The 17,848-nt window shown below is 54.3% G+C and overlaps 8 protein-coding genes across 8 annotated transcripts; 1 reads left to right on the top strand and 7 right to left on the bottom strand.

The window, feature by feature from the left end:
* Positions 1-993: 993 nt before the first annotated feature.
* On the bottom strand, positions 994-3,473 carry N657DRAFT_635484 (uncharacterized protein; the record flags this gene model as incomplete). Its single annotated transcript, XM_062791346.1, has 9 exons — positions 994-1,139; positions 1,205-1,329; positions 1,462-1,762; positions 1,828-1,994; positions 2,133-2,305; positions 2,458-2,880; positions 3,047-3,120; positions 3,205-3,375; positions 3,464-3,473. 9 exons carry the CDS (start codon positions 3,471-3,473, stop codon positions 994-996), a joined length of 1,590 nt encoding a protein of 529 aa, XP_062645818.1.
* Positions 3,474-5,712: 2,239 nt separating this feature from the next.
* On the bottom strand, positions 5,713-6,673 carry N657DRAFT_622647 (ribosomal protein S26e). Its single transcript, XM_062790655.1, has 4 exons — positions 6,377-6,673; positions 6,204-6,314; positions 5,993-6,095; positions 5,713-5,852 (listed from the first exon to the last, which is right to left on the bottom strand). The coding sequence occupies exons 1-4, from the start codon at positions 6,414-6,416 to the stop codon at positions 5,747-5,749; spliced, it is 360 nt and encodes a 119-aa protein (XP_062645817.1). The 5' UTR covers positions 6,417-6,673; the 3' UTR covers positions 5,713-5,746.
* N657DRAFT_104911 (ubiquitin-domain-containing protein) lies at positions 6,501-7,754 on the top strand. Its single transcript, XM_062785747.1, has 3 exons — positions 6,501-6,726; positions 6,975-7,355; positions 7,412-7,754. The coding sequence occupies exons 2-3, from the start codon at positions 6,981-6,983 to the stop codon at positions 7,499-7,501; spliced, it is 465 nt and encodes a 154-aa protein (XP_062645816.1). The 5' UTR covers positions 6,501-6,726; positions 6,975-6,980; the 3' UTR covers positions 7,502-7,754.
* Positions 7,755-7,759: 5 nt separating this feature from the next.
* N657DRAFT_691975 (glycoside hydrolase family 18 protein) lies at positions 7,760-10,752 on the bottom strand (the record flags this gene model as incomplete). The annotated part of the gene is made up of 3 exons (XM_062797131.1): positions 9,738-10,752; positions 8,643-9,114; positions 7,760-8,581 (listed from the first exon to the last, which is right to left on the bottom strand). The coding sequence occupies exons 1-3, from the start codon at positions 10,544-10,546 to the stop codon at positions 7,760-7,762; spliced, it is 2,103 nt and encodes a 700-aa protein (XP_062645815.1). The 5' UTR covers positions 10,547-10,752.
* A 512-nt stretch (positions 10,753-11,264) lies between these two features.
* On the bottom strand, positions 11,265-12,214 carry N657DRAFT_673251 (glycoside hydrolase/deacetylase; the record flags this gene model as incomplete). Its single annotated transcript, XM_062795678.1, has 2 exons — positions 11,265-11,297; positions 11,423-12,214. The coding sequence occupies 2 exons, from the start codon at positions 12,212-12,214 to the stop codon at positions 11,265-11,267; spliced, it is 825 nt and encodes a 274-aa protein (XP_062645814.1).
* Positions 12,215-12,997: 783 nt separating this feature from the next.
* N657DRAFT_104810 (uncharacterized protein) lies at positions 12,998-14,082 on the bottom strand. Its single transcript, XM_062785746.1, has one exon. The coding sequence runs from the start codon at positions 13,875-13,877 to the stop codon at positions 13,236-13,238; it is 642 nt and encodes a 213-aa protein (XP_062645813.1). The 5' UTR covers positions 13,878-14,082; the 3' UTR covers positions 12,998-13,235.
* A 1,186-nt stretch (positions 14,083-15,268) lies between these two features.
* Positions 15,269-16,120, bottom strand: N657DRAFT_104790 (uncharacterized protein). Its single transcript, XM_062785745.1, has one exon. The coding sequence runs from the start codon at positions 16,009-16,011 to the stop codon at positions 15,421-15,423; it is 591 nt and encodes a 196-aa protein (XP_062645812.1). The 5' UTR covers positions 16,012-16,120; the 3' UTR covers positions 15,269-15,420.
* Positions 16,121-16,978: 858 nt separating this feature from the next.
* N657DRAFT_647563 (uncharacterized protein) lies at positions 16,979-17,777 on the bottom strand. Its single transcript, XM_062793342.1, has 2 exons — positions 17,354-17,777; positions 16,979-17,294 (listed from the first exon to the last, which is right to left on the bottom strand). Exons 1-2 carry the CDS (start codon positions 17,354-17,356, stop codon positions 17,085-17,087), a joined length of 213 nt encoding a protein of 70 aa, XP_062645811.1. The 5' UTR covers positions 17,357-17,777; the 3' UTR covers positions 16,979-17,084.
* Positions 17,778-17,848: the final 71 nt, after the last annotated feature.

Raw genomic sequence — 17,848 nt, 5'->3', positions numbered from 1 at the left:
GATCGCTTACTGTGCAGGATGGACAGGATTTGCAAGCCCAGAGAGATGTTGCGGTGCAGATACGGGCGGAAACGCAGGCGGGTAGTGGTCGGAAGCCGAGGATCGAGACGCGCACGCGGCGTTGTGGCAGATGCGGCGAGCCTGGCCATAATGCACGCACCTGTCAAGGAGTTGCAAAAGTGCCCGAGGAAGACCATTCCGAGTAATTTCAATCATTTTTGTCAGTGTTGGTTGAATCATGTTGAAATTTGTTGTGCAGATGTGTTTTTGTGGGACGTTCGCATGTCTGGGACGTTCGCTTATCATGTACGTTAACGTTATCTTTCCTCTCATCTTTCTTTCCTCTATTCTCGTTTTCATCGTCTTCCTTCTTTATCTTTCTTCTATTATCTTCTTTGCTCCCTATTTCTTCCTTTTCTTGCCCCTCTAATCCTTCCCCCTTATCACATACTTCATCTCCCCTTTCTTGATCAACCTTTTGGGTCTTTTATTGCTTCTTTTCTTTACCACTAATGTCACTGTAACATGCTAAACAAACAAACCAGCGTTGGGCTGTTTTGGTGTCGCATAAGACAAAGCATGAAGAGAGTGACCCTACGGCAACGGGAATCACTAGACGTCGAAGTTCGTTGTTGGTCCTGAGCCAGATCACTTTATCTTTACACACGCCCAATAGTGGCCGCTGGCTCATCTAATGTAGCTTCAACAAATAGATCCTCACCTGGCCACCCATGTGTCGCCACCGACTCGAATCGACTCTTCCCAGCAAAATGTTAAACCCAAGAGTATTGTTTGAAGCAGTCCCGCCACAGCCGAATTCCAGTTCCCACGGGCCGCGTTTCCATAAGCAAGTGTCTTGCAGCGCCGATACTCCTGCAAACCTTGGCCTGTTTCACCCCCTTAGGTCGACATACGCTAACCTGATCTTCTCAGTCCATTCGTGCCTTCTTCACATGCCGCACAACTGGAGATGGGTTTAACAAAGTCCCAGAGTCAGACGACTCTGCCCAAAAACCATTCCTTAGCTCTGGGCTTTCCTCTCGCTTTTCTCCGGGACTGGTATGGGCGTTTCCGCATCTTCATTTTGACAAACTTCTTCACGATGTCAGCATCCTGTTCTTCCCCGCGCTTCACACTTCCTCAACAAGATTTAACAGGTCCCTCTTGCGATTAATCAAGAATCCCTCGCATTTCAGACACTGACGCAGAGCCCAGGATAAAAGCTCGAGGTGCTCGGACGTCCCCTCTCGATGCCGGAACACAGTGCCGAAGATGGCCCGCCGGACCATGTCCAGTGCGTCGACCATGCGAAGCCGGAGATGGGCCGCGCTGACTCGAGCATCATTAAGTCAGGTTTCCGAGTGCGCAGGTGTTCAGGACAATGCGACCCAGTTGGCCTCCGTAGTTGTTGTGGCCGTGCCGTGTTGCAAGACCATTCGCTGGATGCTGAGCCAAACTCACTCGTAATGTGGTGAAGGAGGGTCAAAGTAACTTCTGATGAACTGGATGGTCGTCAAAATTGACTGGGAGTCTCTGTCGGCTAACGAACAACCAGCTTCGAGGAGGGCTTGCACAGTGCTGAGATCGGTCTCGCCGAAACGGGCGCGTTTGAGCGCGTTGAGAATTGCGTACTTCAGGGGCAGCTCTTTCGCCGGCTTGTCAAAGGAGTATCCGTTCTCGATGAGGCTGACTATCCTATCGCTCTGGGCCCGGCTTTGATGATCAGTTGGGCCATCTCTGTGGAGCCTGACTGCGCTGCAAGCTGGAGAGAAGTGTGGTACTCATATCTCCATTGAAGGGTGTTTGGTCCCACGACAGGCAACGAACCATGATGAACTCTCTCTCGCTGGTTGGGATCGGCGCCTAATCTAAGGACAGTTTCGGCGAGCAACAGCCTCTGGCGCTGAGATCGTGTGATGGCTTTCTCACGGATCGCGATGCGTTCGTTCCAGTCAATCTCGTCAATCAAGGCGTACCACTGATCTTGCTGCTCTCTGAGCGGCAGCTAGCTGAACACTGCTGGCTCTTTCAAAACGCAGAGAGAAGCCAGAACCCGCGTGAATATACCAGTCGCGGGTCCGTCCGGCTATAACTTCTGGCAGTATCGAATCAACCAGCGGCAATCAGCCAACCTGTACATCGTGCACAATTGTCGAAGCGGATTAAATTTGAGGATGCTGGCCCCGCCCCAGGCCAGGGAAGTGATAGTCAAGACTTCATAGTAGTGGAATGTGGCGCCATTCTCCAGCAAGAGCTTGCCCACAGTTCGGATATGTCCTCCGGTTGCCGCATAAATGAACGCGCTCTGGTCTCAGCGGTTAGGGGATCAAGGAAATGCTCGGACAGGGGGTCTTTCAGTAGAAGGCTGCACACCGTGACATATCCAATCCAAACAGCGTAGTGAAATGCGGTGATTGAGAGCCGTGATTTGCGATGCGGTGAGTATGGTTCTCGTACCAAGCTGCCCACCTCAATGGAGCGCCCCGGGAAACGAGCAGGCGAACGGCCTCCTCGTTTCCCGAGCACATGGCCACATGCAAGCTGTCCACACTGAGCGATTCTGTTGAGGCCCGAGAGAGACTTCCAAGCGGTCTCGCCGTCCATCGTTGGTGCCGCACAGTCACACAGGCCGGAACACTGGGCATCAATGTTCGCTCCATTGTCAAGAAGCATCCGGAGTGCTTCGTTGTTCCTACGCATGGCGGCAACACGTATTGAAACCCAGTACCAGTACTGTCTGTCGTTGGCTTCCGGACCCTCGGCTGACACCGAAGTGGCGTAACGAGCAGGTGGGTCAAACCAAGCATGGGACAAGTTCCAATCCAGGTCGTCGTCAGTTATCTGCAGGCTCAGCTTGGCTTTCTTTCGTCGCGTGCCGCACTTGGCGCCGAATCACTCCGCTCCGGCAGTACTTCTCCCTGAAAATCTCTTCCTGCAACCTTCTGTCGTTTCGAAATGCGACGGCGCCACGCAATCCTTGGTCGGTTCTAACGTCTTGAAGCCTGCTTCCAAGGATGGATGAAAAGTAGAGAAACTTCGGGCTCACTTGCCGGTCCAGCAAGTAGTTGAGCAGGTCGTTTCGGCCGACGTAGGAGGCACCAGAGGAGGACTTCTTTGCATCTCAGAGGGTTGGTGTAGAGGCTGTTCCACAGGATCGAAGTCGCAACGGTGTTCAGGCGACGGTTGACGAGACAAAGAGCCCACAATTCTTTCGCCTCGGAAAATTGTCAATGAAAATCAGGGTTTCGTTGGGGAGGCTTATGGGACCGGTCCGAGGAGTCAGGGGCGCTGCTGTCCCAGATGATGATGTCCGCCATGTCATGAACCGGAGAGTCCTGTTGGAGGGGGCGATGGCGCGGTTCTTGACGCCGCGACCTAGAAAGAATCAGTTAGCACAGTTCGGACTCTCCTAAAGCTGAAGTATGTGACGACAGTACAGGCAGTCTCTGAGATAAGATCATACCTTTGTCCATTGTCGGTGTTTGGACTGTCAGACCCTGCCCCTCGTCTCGCATCGAGGATGAAATTCTGAGAAGACTCGGATGATGAGAGGGCTCTGACTCGCATGTTGGCAACAAGCAGAACAGAATCAAGTCTTGTGATGGTGACTTACTCAACGAGTGTCCCGAGAAGCAGACGAGCCAAGTGTGGAAAAGGCCTAGTGATTTCCGTTCTATGGAAATCCCGATACTAATTGGGATGATGAGTCGACGAAGGTGAATCACAGACTGACAGATATTGCTGGTTCGATGAAGTGGTGGGACAAGGTAGAGCAGTTGATTTTCAAAGAACCTGCAGAATCGTGAGCAACGGTCAGTGAAACGACAGAATGACATGAGACGATTGTTACCCACTTGTCGAAGTAATCGGTCGAATGTCGGGGTTTGAGAACCTGGGCAGCAAGCAGAGAACCGCTGGTGAGGCCTCTAGAGTCGAGTGAGAGGTCGGGTAACAACCACAGAGAACGCAGAGTCTGAAGAGTCAGTATGGTGTTGAAAGGTGACTTGCGGGACTTGGCTGCCTAAGGTGCCCTTCAGTGACGCACTGTGTTTCATGTCATACCAGGACTGGAAGGAGCGATGAGATGAGATAGGACCGATGCGCGTGGGGACCGAAACCCATGATGGAAGTTTTCGTCATAAATTGAAGTTCCGTCAATAAAGACACTTGACTGCAAGATCTTTAGGCAATCGAGGGTGTATGTATTGGCATACTTGCCACTTGTGTTTGTGATTGTCTTGTGGAGGCTGTTTGTGGAAAAGGAACGACAGAGAGCTGCGAGTGAGCAGCGTTGATAATCGAGATTCATGGCCTACAACGCTATTAGAGCATCAAAGGAGCGGAGAAGTGAGAAGACATGTTCTGGCTTCCAAACAGTCTTTAATTCAAACGGATGAGCGAGGTTGCAGTGTGGGCTTTACAACCTAGCCCTGGTTTGTTCGTTATAGCGCGCCACTTGGCGGGCACTCGCTAGACTGAACAGAAAGTTGAGAATCTGGGGGAAGTGAGGAAACAAGGAATGAGGCTAGAAAGAGAGACATATGTGATGATAAAAAACTAAGAGAAGAAGGAAGAGGAAAAATAAAGGTCAAGACAAATAGTATTAACTAGGGCAAGAAAGAATAATAAAATGAATGAAAGAAGGCAAGATGTTGAAAGCGAAACAATCTGAAAGATGACGCATTGCAGATCTAAGTTCGGTGCTAACAAACAAACCAGGGCTGACTTGTACGTGGTGTGATTCTTTACCGACGTGCCTCCTAAGGCTCCTACTACTTGACAGGACAGCCAGCAGAAGACCACTGGCACCAAAATCGAGTCTTGAACGGCAACAACACTTTCTACGCCAAAACCATGAGTCAGGTGTCTCCCATTGACAGGGACTTCAGGCCCGCGAAGAGCGTGCCACCGTCTGCCCATGCCGACTTCCACAGTCGGGCCAATCTTGTGTCCATGCCGACTGTCGTGACACCGGTTATCGGTTGCGCGGGAAAGACGACGATAATGTTCCGGCGCCCCTTTGTCTTCTATTTTTGCCTTCTTTTGACTGCTGATCGTACTGACGCATGGTGACTCGAGGACGTGTGAGACAGCTGATGCACTGCCGTCACCTTTCCAGCCCTCCTGCGGAGCGGCAACATTCGAACCCTGAGCTAGTAGACCGACCTATTGGGGCCGGCCACCTTGATTCCGTGAGTTCAAAACCATATTGATCCGCCAACGCGATGCATGTCGACAGCTGCCAAGGGCCGGTCCTGCACCCGGCGTCGTGTCGTCGGCGGACAAAAACGTGGAGGACAGCATCCAGATGCAGGATGCCTTGAGAGCGCTGGAATGACGAGGTGCAACCCGAACTCAGACTACTTCAACCGTGGGCTTGCGAGAATGCGGCCTCGAAATGCCTAGCGCATCGATTGCCCCGGCCTGTCGGGCGTTTTGTCACGATCTATTTTCGCCTTGCCGCCTCAGTCCTTGAAGGAAACCAGCAGAAGCTACCGAGGGGGATCGGAGCCAGAGTGTTTGAGGGGGTGTCCCCCGCGCTTCCACACAACAAGTGCTCTGAATTGGTGACTATGGCTCTATGAAGCCCAGTGGGCCGAAGGAAATCCCAGTTCCGTTCCCGTGGTTGTCGGGTTTGTTGTCATGCAAAGCCGATTCATGATCCGTTAATTTACCATCATCAAAACCACGCCCCAAGCCAAATGCCGCCAACTCAGAACGCCAAAGCAAGAAAGGAGAGAACCGCTTAGGCGGTTTTAGGGCCCTGAGTCGGGGTAACCTTCTTGCCATCCTTGTTGTAGCGGACGCGCGGTGGGGGAGCACGGTTGCGGCGGCCCTCGCGGGAGCGGACACTGCAGCATTTCTGTCAGCGAGCATGTTCGGGACCGGATTATCGGGTAACTAATGGCGGAGGTTCGACCAAGGATCATCTCAGCCGCCCGCGTCACCGAGATGGCAGACGCGGTTGTCCCCGCCACGTGGACAAACGTACCGGACAATCTTGCCGTGGATAGCGCAAGAGACGCAGTACTGCAGCTTGAGGTACATCTTGGGAACCGTATACTCGGAGAATACCGAAGCGTCCGAGATATCACCTGCGGGAGTCACCAGTTAGCGAGTCGTCAACTATCCGGGGGTCTGGGTGCGTCGAGGAAATCGTGGTCGCGGTCCGGGGAGTCGGGAGGGGGTCTCAGAGAACGTACGGATGGCCGCAGACTCGACCATGTTGCGGATGGTGAACCGCTTGATGGCCTTATCCTTGGGAGTGCACCTCGAGCAGTTGGAGCACCGGATGGGCTTGACGTGGCCGCGGCCTTCAAGAATATCAGTCAGCGATTGACAGATTGAGGCGCATTCCAATGTGATAAATGCTCACCCTTCTTGTTGCGGCCGTTGTTCTTTCTCTTCTTGACCATTTTGGCGGTGTCTTGAGTGTCGTGATGCTCAAGGGATTGTGTAGGAGAAGGGCGAGGGTCCAAGAAATTCAAGCGGCGTTGGAAAACATGCGACTTGACCCACCGATGTCTCCCCACTTGCGAGCAGAGTGCGGGCCAGGGCAAGTGTGCTAGAAAGCCCTAACACCGAACAAAGTCAGCTGACCCACCTTGATTATGTGGGACCCTGCCAAAAGTTCAACTGCGACGCCTTATCTCAAATTCCTGACCTCTTCTTCTCAAGCGCACCTTCACAACATCTACAGATTGCTGAGGAAGACATTGTGTCTAGGTACGTCTGCACGATGTTGCGAGCCGGCGCTTCTTCATCTCCCGCTTCCCTTGTCTTCAACGCACCATGATACCCAATCTTGTCCGCTGCATCTGCCGCGACCGACTTTGAAATCTGCGCACGCGGTTGGGAAACCTCCATGAGCGCAGTTTCGAGTCGGCTTTCTCCCCAACCCCATCTGCGCCGGCTTTCTCTCCAAAAAGCCTCTTATTCTTTGCGTCTAACACGTCCTTACCACTTCTCAGTAGGCAATCATGCAGATCTTCGTGAAGACCCTCACGGGCAAGACTATCACCCTTGAGGTGGAGTCGAGCGACACCATCGACAATGTCAAGTCCAAGATCCAGGACAAGGAGGGCATTCCCCCCGATCAGCAGCGCCTGATCTTTGCCGGCAAGCAGCTCGAGGATGGCCGGACCCTCTCCGACTACAACATCCAGAAGGAGAGCACCCTCCACCTTGTGCTCCGCCTGCGTGGTGGTGCCAAGAAGAGGAAGAAGAAGGTCTACACCACCCCGAAGAAGATCAAGCACAAGCGGAAGAAGACCAAGCTCGCTGTGCTCAAGTACTACAAGGTGGATAGCGATGGCAAGATTGAGCGCCTCCGCCGCGAGTGCCCGAACGAGACTGTGAGTTGTCTCCATCCTCTGTGTTGCCGGACTGCGTGCTGATAATATCCCTTCAGTGCGGTGCCGGTGTTTTCATGGCTGCCATGCAGGATCGCCAGTACTGTGGCCGCTGCCACCTGACCTACGTCTTTGAGAAGAACGCTTAAGCAATTGGCGTCGGTCATGCTGAACACCTCGGGGTGGGGATAAGATTGCAAGGAGTCAGGAACGGGCAACGATCTTCACGAACCGGAGTTTATGTACCTTAGAGTTGGGCATATGCGGGCTCGGAACCGGCAAGGAAAATGCAATTTGGGATGCGATGACAACCAGTGCTATCTTAGCCACTGGTGTCATCTGCTGCGGCTGAGGGTCTGGGACGTGCAGGCAGCCGCCTCGTAATACAGCCAAGTTTCCGTCCCACACTAGTTGTTGGGAAACCCCTCCCTCAAGTTGTCGTACTTTGTGTGGGGATAAGTGACGCAGTTCTCGCGCTGCTCGAATGAATTTGGACCGCCCAACACCTCGACCACATTCCCAATGAGACTCTCGGGGCCTTCCTTATCGGCGCTACTCTCCCACCACATGCCGCCTCCCAGTCCGCGCTCCTTGATGTACTCCGCCTTTCTCCTCGCCATGTCCACTGTGTCGTAACTCACCAACAGCTTCCGTCCCGGATGGTAGCAGTACGTCGCGCCCGCGTCATGATCCATCCTCACCTCGGCCCCGTCCAGTGGTAACTTCTTGTAGTCGTGCACGCCATTCTCCCACGTGCCCTCCCCAACACCGCTGTACGGCTTCCCTAGGCCCTCGGTCCCCTCAAACGCCCGGCCATACAAGGGCATGCCCACGACGATCTTGGACGGCGCCACCCCCTGCTCAACGTAATGCTGCACCGCGGCGTCGGTGCAGAAGGGCGTGCACGCCGTGTTGGTCCGGCACGGGTACAGGTTCGCCTGGTGCCCGGAGACGCTATCCCATGAGCCGGCGTAGTCGTACGCCATCAGGTTCCAGAAGTCGAGGTAGCGGTCCATGTCGCGGATGTCGAGCTTGGTGTAGTGGTGCGAGCCGGCCGGGCAGGCAACGGTTAGCTGGAAGTGGGGTGGGTTGGAAGGATCAGCCGTGTGCGCGTAGCGGTCGAGGGCGGAGCGCACTTCGGCGAGGAGGGAGACGTAGTCCCCTGCCTCGGTGGGGTTCTGCGGGTATTCCCAGTCGATGTCGATGCCGTCAAAGCCTAGGTTGGCGAGCTATCACCAGGAGGGCCAGTTAGTGGATGGAAAAGGGAAGAGGGCAGAGAGGGGAACAAACGAGTTGGACTGCGGATGAGGCGAACGTCTGGCGACCCTGCGGGGTGGAAGCGGGCTGCCTGAAGTTGCAGCTGTATGTCCAGCCGCCGATAGACAGGAGCACCTTGAGGTTGCGGTTACGCCGCTTGAGCAGGCTGAGTTGCTTCAGGCAGCCGTACAGGTTGGTGCCGCTGTCGTTCCAGCTGTCGCCCTCCCAGTGAATTTCGGTGTCGGCCCACGAGTCCGTCATGTACACCTCGCCAGTTTCCGGGCGGACGTTGGCGAAAGCGTACAACACATGAGTCAACTTCTCGATCGGCAAGTCCTGCGGGCGGTGCTTCCGGGCGTAGATAGCCCAGTTGACGAAGTAAACAACCGATCGGTAGCCAGGTGCTGGTCCGCCGCCCATATTGACTGATGATGTCGTTGGGGGTATATGGCGCAGGGAAAGGATGCTGTTCAAGGGGTTGGAGCTCGCGCTGTTCCTGGTGTTGCTAAGGAGAATCGCAACCAGAACACATGTGATGCTCAAGAAGATGAAGAAATTATAATGCCGGCTGAGCAACTGGGGCATACAGGAACTTATGTGCCACTATTTATACGTTTGCGTCAGGTTCCAATAGCTTCGTTGCGGAGACGCGGTCGCGGTTGGGAGGGAGCCGAGGGAGCTTGGAATGGAGGGGGAGGGGCAGGACGCGCAGTGGGATCCACTTTTCCGCCGGAGCTGGAGTGGCGTCTAGCCCCGGCCGGAATCTTGGCGCCGAGGCTTCGGAAGCCACACTGCTGGAGTGACGGCATTCCCAATGGGAGAGACACTCCCTGATCTTTTTATTTTCTTACCTTACTTATCATACTTACTTACTTACCTCCTACTTTTTCTTTACACCGAAAGAAAATAAGAAATCGACCTTACCTCAACACATTGTAAGAAAATCAAGCAATCTGAAAAAATGTCAAGTATTTCTAGGGAACCAGATGAAACTTCGAGGCGTGGGCCATCAAGGCCAGACAACGCCCGTCGCCAACTTAACCTTTCATAGGGCGGAGGAACCTCCCTATAGCTCAAGGCCTTGCTTTTCTGGGTACATGTGGCAATGAATTTACCTCACAACAACACTCTATCCCCCGTTCCTCGAAAAACTCCCTCCCATAGAAAATCAGCAGCTGCTCTCCGGCGTGGATATCCCTCGCGGCTCGGAACGCAACGATCCTGACCTTACCCACCTGCTCCGGAATCGCATCGACGTTGGGATTGCACGAGGAATTCACAAAACTGGTCCAGTTTCCGTGCGTGGCGGCATCAACCACCACCTTTCTCACGCGCTCGACTGCTCGGCCGGGCATGAGGAACGCGTAGTCACTGGTGTCGGCCTCGGGAGCGTCGGCCGGGAGCAGCTCGCCGAGGTACTCACCTAACCAGTCCCCTTCGGAGATGGTTTCCCCTGTCTTGACAAAGACCCCGAGGCCCGTGGCGTGCAGACCGGCCGTTGTTTGCCGGATCTGGATCTTCTTGGCGGCTGGAGCGAAGTGGGCGGCTCGGAAGGCCCGGTAGCACTCGATAGTGCACTTGGTCGAGTTTGGACGGCTGCCGCAGTGGAGGCAGGAGTATTGCGGTGCCCTTACCTTGCGAGGCGGCTTAAGGATCTCGATAGCCTCCGGGGCGAGGCCTGATGTAGACGCAACCCCCAGCTTTTGTCGTTTGGCGGGACCGAGCTCAACGTCACTGTCGGGGAGCGAACGCTTAAGGGATGCCTTACCTTTTATGTTGGCTGATATTCCAGAGACATCTGGATTGATAATGTAATCCAGACGCATTTTGTCGTTGCTGGAAGGAGATGGCTGAGCTGAAGGCGACACCGGATTAGTTGAATTCTTGCGTATCCCGTCCGATGCGTTAATCAATCCCCATCTCTTCGGGTTGAACATGTAATCCTGAAGAGAGTATGCGTCGACATCAAGTTTCTTTGTACCTTCAAAGTCAAGGACTTGGAACCGGCCCTCATCTGGAGACTTCTTCGTGACAGGCAGCGGTCGTCGGAGGGGTGGTGCGAGGGGTCGTTGACTGGAAGAGGCGATAATGGGTTGCTGATCGGGCACTTCAAGCCTGATGTGAGGATACCAAGAGAAAGGACGCGCAAGTAGGAGTATATGAAGTGAAACATTTTCAATCATGATGAGCTGTGTTATCTTGGACAATGAACTTCTTTTCCCCGAACAGGACGCCAGGCACAGGGCTGAGATGACATTTATACAAGAAACAATGCATTGTCGAGTTTTCTTTAACCAGAGGAATTCATCTCAAACTGACAATGGATTGTGAAGCCAATGTCTTACACAGCTTCTTGCACAGCTTTGTTCAAAGGCAACTCGAGGCTCAACATACCGATTCAAATAACGGCACATCCTACTAAGGCATCTGCATGTCTAAAACATGACAAAGGCAACGCTCAGCTTACCTGACAAAGTAGCGACAATGTCAACGTATATGGAACAGGCTATTTCTGGAAAGCAAGGGGCTGTCAATGCACAGAAACCGGCAATGTTATTCCCGAGTTGCATGTTGTTGCCTGTGTCCTGGAAGGGCTCGAAACGAGCTCCTGAACAGGTCAAGACATGGAACTCATCCATGATGGGTTTTGGTTGGTCACATGTCCTTGAGAAGATACCAGAGAAGATACTAACGTTACAAGGTTAAACAACATAATATCGCTGGAATTAAAAATGGTTTCAAGCAAGAGCCACAGAAGCCCGTTCACCTCAACCCGTCGCCTGCGCCGGAAATCGCTCGGGATGTGCGCTCACCCACTCAGCAATCTCCTTGCAGGGAGCGACCCGTACGTCCTGATGTCCGCCAATTTTCTTCAGCACCTCTTCCAGTACCTCAAACTTGTCTTCGCTCGTCTGCAAGAACGGGTGGAAGAGTATCGACAGGAAACCGCTGGTCTTCACAGTCTCGTCCACCCTTCCCATTAACCATTCCCTAAACTCCCACGGACTCAGCACCTCTTCACCCTCCCCATTCTGCTTCCTGATGCCTGCAAACTTTTCCATGTACCAAAAAGCGTCGACAGCCCTCCATTCAAAGGGCAGCACCACCATTCCCTCCGGCCCCAACCCGAACTCCCCTAGCGGCGAAACATACCGCGCAGCATACTCCTTCAACAACCCCCACGTCCGATGATTCACCTCGCCTCCAGGAGGCCTAAAACCGACATATCCCACCCCTTGCGCCCCAGCAACCTCCCAACTCTTCTCAAAATTCTCCCTCTCCTGCTGCTCACTCAGCCCACTCCAAACCTCATGCTGAAACCCATGCCAGGCCACCTCATGCCCTCCCTCAACCAGCGCATGCACGGCCAAGGGATACACGCCCAGGCTCCAGGCCTCAACAAAGTAGGTGGCACGCACGCGGTACTTGGCGAGCAGGGCCAGCATGCGCGGGAGGTGGGACGTGACCGAGGGGTACGTGCCGATGGGGTGAGGCCAGGCGCCTCTGAGTACGTCCTGGGCTTCACCTAGGTTGTCCATTGTAAATGCGAGGGCGGCTTTGTAGGGTTGAGGCCATGGCGAGTGCGAGGGCGAGAGAGTGGCCATGTTGGCTCAGGGTTCAGGTTGGCCGCTATCTAGAATACTGGTTATGGACTGAAACAGCGGATTAGGGGTGCTATCCTATTGACAAACAGTTCACCTTGATTGAGCTTTTGTGAAGCTTAATTACCCAATGACTTGGCCCAGGTGCCCTCGGAGTCCCACGAACCCACGCGCAGACCAGGGAGTTCGTTAACCGATGGGAGAGGGCACCACGGAACGGAAAATCGAAGCTCTGCTTCCTTGACCAGGAGATACGACCCAGCGAGATGGAAGAGCATAGGACCCGCAAAGGACGAGGACAAGCTTAAACTTGAAGGAGGGCGATATATACACCAGCGGATAGAACGCGATGTTCCGTCAGCTGAGAGAGCAGGGATTTTCTTGGATCGCAATCGCCAAGTATTTTTCGGGTTTTGAGGTGGTCACGACTCACACCAGCTCAAAACCGCCACCCCCTCTCGAAGCGGGTATCGACAGTTGTGTAATCACTCTCGGGCCCTTTTCCCACTGGTTGGCGACGACGGTTGGGAAGAAGAGTAGGAGGTAGAGGGATCTAACTGGCAAGTTTTCAGATACCAGTACAAACTCCCGGTGCGCATAAAAGCATCCCAACGCTTGCGAAACGAGAATATGAGTGTAAGTACCACACAGCCCAAAGCCTACAGCACGAGCGCCGCCATGATGAACAGCGCCAGCATACCATCTTGAGCCGATATCAGTATCTCGGAAGATATCGCACCGGTTAGATTGGAGTGCTTCCAAGCCTGGTGTGGTCCGTCGTACACACCGTACAGGAGTTGGACAGCCGTATGTAGATACGCGAGCTCCAAAGCTCGCTGTAACGTCTGTGGCTGGACGTATCTCTGGTATTGGCGGTAACCAGGCTCTCCATAGCGCGTACTTATGTCCACGCCGCCAGCCGTGAGGAGTGATACGATCAGATCAGGCAGGGCAACAAATTCGCTTTTGTTGGAGTCGGTGCGGCGGTAATCGACTCCGCGGGGAACCCATGGGTGTGATTTGCTCAGGGGGCGAATTGCGGTGACGCATCGTGAGACCAGTCGGGGAGATCGTAGAAGCCGCTCCCTCTTATTCCGGGAATGAACATGGCAGGAACAGCCATGCTAAGGCGCGGGACGTTCCAAGTGTCCGGCATCATAGACGTCTTGTCAAAGGCGGCATCATCCTCCTGTCGGAAATCCCAGTATGTGTCGGTGATCCCGTCGGGCGTGGCCGATCCCATCGCAGAGGATGATATGCACTGAACTGCGATTTGCTCCAGGTACTTTGATCCAGATTGGTTGCCTCTCGCTTGCAAATCCTTGTACTCGCCATAGAGTTCTTGAATAATCCCGGGAGCCCAAACCCGGTCTGGCCATCGGCGCTGCCAAAGAAGGACTTCCAGGACGTCCTGTGCTCCGAGACCGCCGTATTTGCCTCTATAGCCCCGGTCATTGCCGTTCATCATGCTGTATACTCCGGAGCTAAGCCCAACCTCGGAAACCATGGTGAACCCCGCGCGTGTCGACGCAATGGATGAGTTGTCTGTTAAGACGGAAATTGTGGCCCTGGGAGACCGGGGACCTCGTAGAAGTAGTGGGCGGGAAGCTGCGAGTTTGTTTTTGTATCTGAGTATCACCGGATTCGGGGTAAGTCCAGGATCCATTGAAATAACCGTTAGTCGTGAGGTTGAACCGGTTGATCAACATCTGGAAGTCGCCCAGCCTGGAGATAGGCTTGCAGCGGTAGTTCAGGGCGAGGCCCCAAGAACGGCCGGTAAGGGGCGTGTCTGCCTGCGGCGGGAGGAAAATCGGCTGCTTGGTGCTATCCGGCAAGTTGTTGCCAGTCGTCATGTTGAAGGCGAACATTGAGCTCCCGGGTTGCATAAAAGGCGCCGATCCGGGTATCTTGGGCAGTTGGCCAAACCTCCAGGCCTGGTAGACGCCCTCGAGCACGCAAAAGGTTCTCCGATTACCAAAAGTGATAGCGTTGGTGGCCACCACGCTGATACCTGGAGTGCTGCCTGGTTTGAATGAATCCTTGGTCTCCATGGTGAGACCACTCAGCACGAAAGTCTATGACAGGAGCTGCAGGAAAAAGAAGAGTAGCCAGAACATAGATAGAACCGGCCCGTTTCCCTCTAGCCTTCTTCTAGAAATGTGGAAAGCCATATGCATCCAACCGCTGATTCTGCTACACGACTTGTTCTTGTGCATCGTTGGTTGCTCTGTGTTCAGCTTCCAGGGGTGATCGCTCGTGAGGATGCCAGCTTCAACGGCTGCGAGCACGTAGGTGTTTGACGTTGGTACCGAGGGCGCCGAATATGAACCATGACCACCAAATGAGTGTGCCATCAAATAATGGAGTACCGTTGGTGGCAAGGTGGTCTGCCGGTGGACGCATGAATGGCACGTAAGTCCAGACATAATAGGCAGCGAAAGGAGGGGGGACAAAGACGCCGAAGAGGCCGCGCCATAATAAATGCCGCCGTGGAGGCTCAGCTTTTGCGGGTCGCTTCTTTTGACGTTGAAGCCCGAGGTTATTGATGCCGACGCCGCCATCACCGAGTCAGTCAGATACCTTAATCAGGAGACGATCAGGATAGATAGGCCCTTACCGCTGCTTAGTTCCCAGCATTACCAACTCGACTATGTCATTGAAACGCGTCGGTGAAGACATTTGCAAGGAACCTTTGGCCTAAATCAGCCAAGAGAGTGGAGGGGGATGAAGCGTGGCATTCGCTTCGCTGTAGCCTATTTCACTGCTTGCGTTGAGGGCGTCGATCCACGACTGTATGGAACAACCGCTTCCCTGCTCCCGTGGTACTACGTCGTCTCATAGAAGAGCACCGAGCCATGCAGGCACGCAGCCGTGCAGGCAACGACATGCGTTTGAAGCACATGCAATTGGAGGGCAACAGGGCAGAATTGAGATGGATTTGGATCTCCGCCCCGGCGCTTGCCACAAGTGTTTCACAGCCGCGGCAGGCACATCATTCAATAAGGAGCTTGACGGGCGCTCCGTCCAATCCCTGCTAATTTGGATGAACGTCACCCTTCTGCTCACCAGGCTGATCCGTTTCAAGTCCCGGCAAATCCAGTCGTCAGAAACCGGGCAGCGATACCGTTGATTATCTGCCCGTTGAGCAGAAATATGACAAAACACTCAGGAGCTTGTTGTTGCGATCCCAAAACGGATACCGGCACCCGTTAGGGATGCCAGAGCTCGTAGCAGTATATGAAACTCCAACACTTGTCGAGTACTGCGATACCCGCGGGCCACGATCCCGTCGATCTCGCGTAGTATTGTTGGAATGTCCTGGAAAGTCGCGGTACCCTGAAACGCTTGTTGCTTGAAGGTATGGAACTCGAAACTCGGAAGCTGGGTTGTCGATGCTCTCTACTGTTGAGAAGTAAAACAAGGGTTGAGAACAGATTATTTAACAGGATCAGGGCGATGCCCACCGCTGGAGAGGAGAGAGAATCAAGACCTTTAAAGTAAAAACTCACTTCTTGGTGCTCTGGAGCACCCAACCCATGGTCGTGACTACTCGTCGGTGTAACCCCGTGAATTGTGACTGTTGGTCTTCCAACAAGCCTACCTCCAGGTCTCCTTCCGATTGGTCCTAAGTGATTGGCTTGGAAATCGACGGCAAGCTGATAAGCTGTTAGGCTTCTGAGCTTCTCGGAGACCTCAGGAGTCACCTTCTCAATGGCCGTAACGCGGTCATCTTCAGAGCTCTCTTGCGCGGCTTCCCTGACCTTGATAGCAAAGGCGTTGAACAGGGGGGGCCAAAACATCGGATCTTGGAAGATGGGGTGGCCCGGGTACTTTGCTCTCAAGAACGCAGCGTCGGATCTAATTCGTATAAGATAGAGTCAGCAACGTATTACTAGGCCTCTAAGCAAGTCGGTACAGCCGACCTTCCCTGCGCGTCTGACACCCCTGCCATATGGACATTTTACGCCGCTGCCACCCTTGGTGCATGGGTGGCCTTGCTCGTCCTAATGCCGCATATGCTATAGAAAGTCCAAGGCCCACTTATAAGCCGTGGCGTACGACAGCTGGCCAGTATAATCCGCCTTACTCCGGCGTAGTACCTTCGTCCGGTACCACAGCTCCGGCCGACTGAAATTCGGGAACGGCTCAGCGGCGGATTTCTCTACCTGCCAACGGAAGAAAAACCAAAAGGCCAGCTGGCCAACGAGGCATACCTCCGGATCACAATGCCGTAAACAAGAGCCATACTCGACCCGGCCATGTTTATTCGTCTTCCCCTGATTCATCAGAACAACAAAGGCCTTTGTCGGAACCCCCCCCCCCGGCTGCGTTTTGATGCCTTCCTTCGGCAAATCCAGGCAAAAGCAGTCGGCCAACTCGAGCGGCAGCCTGTTACTCGACCGTAGGAGCATATGGTTACCGAAAAGGAAGAACAGGTTCGTACGGAAGCCGCTATTCACGTCGCTAAACCGCCACGCCGCCGATGTATGCTCGGGAATCTTTGCCGGCGGATACCCGTCCTTGATCATGTTCAGGATACGGTCCGCCCACTCCTTGCAGCTCCGCGAAGCGGCCTCGCGGAGGATCTGCCGCATGAGCGCCTTCTTAGCGAGGCCGTTCGGGTGCGGAGCCGGGTTCTCCTCCCTCGTCTTTTGTTGTGCGTAGAGATTGATGATAGCGCTGCTATAGAGCCGGACGGTGCTATACTGCAATTTAAGCGTGGAGGTACCCACGGCCGAGTCCGGACCGAGGTTGCCGATATCCGAGTCCGAGTTTGGGTCTAACTTCGGATCTTCGGCCGGATCCCCGCCAACGACAATCACATCGGCCGCACCAGTCGACGTCGGTAACGGGCTTTCCCTCTTCCGCCTCTTCAACTTCCTTCCTGCCCTGAGCGTTGCGTCCCGGCCTTGCGACGTTTGCCGCATTTCGGAGCGCGGGAGGCGATCTCTTGATTCTCTTCGTCCAGAAAGAGCACCACCAGCTTCCCCTCGTCAACAAGATTCCCGGGCAGGGCGCTGCCTATTTGGTACTGCGCCGGCCAACCAGGCGGGACCTCTGGGAAGCGAGATTTGCACCATTTCTATATCTCTGTTAGTTGCCAGGCTTCCGTAACAAGGGGGGCCGGCCAACTTGACTAACCATCCACTCGGCCTGCTTTGGTCCGTATGCCTTACGCGTGTTCTTGGGCGTCACGTCCTGGTCGTCCAGCAGATACTTCTCGACGACGGCCGAGACCTTGTTGTTGACGCGCTGAAAAAGGCTCGGATCTACTGGTCCATCTTGATATGCCGGCACTTTCGTGATGAGACGTTGAGACGGTTGACAACCGCAGCGGAATGACGTGAAGGATGTGGGCGTGGTCAGTCGCTTTCTTACCGTACTATCCCGGTGCGACGGAGCGCGCGCGTTCTCGCGCGGCGGCCTAGAATCGTAGCGCTAGCACGGCTAGCCCTGAGGAATACCGCTTACCGCGGCTCGATTTGCTGGTCATCCTGGCAATCCCGGGCTGAAAATCCAGGTCGCGCGGCCGCGCAGGAGCTGGGGTCTGGCGAGGCGTCGTATTGTCATCCGCGCTGGCAGGATGACCGTCACCCAGGGGGCGGGCCCTGACATGCCGTTAGTTATACTATTGCT

This window comes from Parathielavia appendiculata (genome assembly GCF_033297405.1).
Source record: "Parathielavia appendiculata strain CBS 731.68 unplaced genomic scaffold N657scaffold_10, whole genome shotgun sequence".
Taxonomy (NCBI): Eukaryota; Fungi; Ascomycota; class Sordariomycetes; order Sordariales; family Chaetomiaceae; genus Parathielavia; species Parathielavia appendiculata.
Note: the sequence above shows the minus strand (reverse complement) of the source record. Positions and strands in the feature narration are given on the sequence as shown.

Excerpts from the sequence above, each read along its gene's own strand:
- N657DRAFT_622647 (XM_062790655.1), bottom strand. The coding sequence starts at position 6,416 with ATGGTCAAGAAGAGAAAGAACAACGGCCGCAACAAGAAGG. Across the intron at positions 6,096-6,203 it reads GGTCGAGTCTGCGGCCATCC|GTGATATCTCGGACGCTTCG; the intron begins GTACGTTCTCTG and ends TGACTCCCGCAG. Across the intron at positions 5,853-5,992 it reads ATCCACGGCAAGATTGTCCG|TGTCCGCTCCCGCGAGGGCC; the intron begins GTACGTTTGTCC and ends GAAATGCTGCAG.
- N657DRAFT_104911 (XM_062785747.1), top strand. The coding sequence starts at position 6,981 with ATGCAGATCTTCGTGAAGACCCTCACGGGCAAGACTATCACCCTTGAG. Across the intron at positions 7,356-7,411 it reads GCGAGTGCCCGAACGAGACT|TGCGGTGCCGGTGTTTTCAT; the intron begins GTGAGTTGTCTC and ends ATATCCCTTCAG.
- N657DRAFT_104810 (XM_062785746.1), bottom strand. The coding sequence starts at position 13,877 with ATGGATCCTGGACTTACCCCGAATCCGGTGATACTCAGATACAAAAAC.
- N657DRAFT_104790 (XM_062785745.1), bottom strand. The coding sequence starts at position 16,011 with ATGTTTTGGCCCCCCCTGTTCAACGCCTTTGCTATCAAGGTCAGGGAA.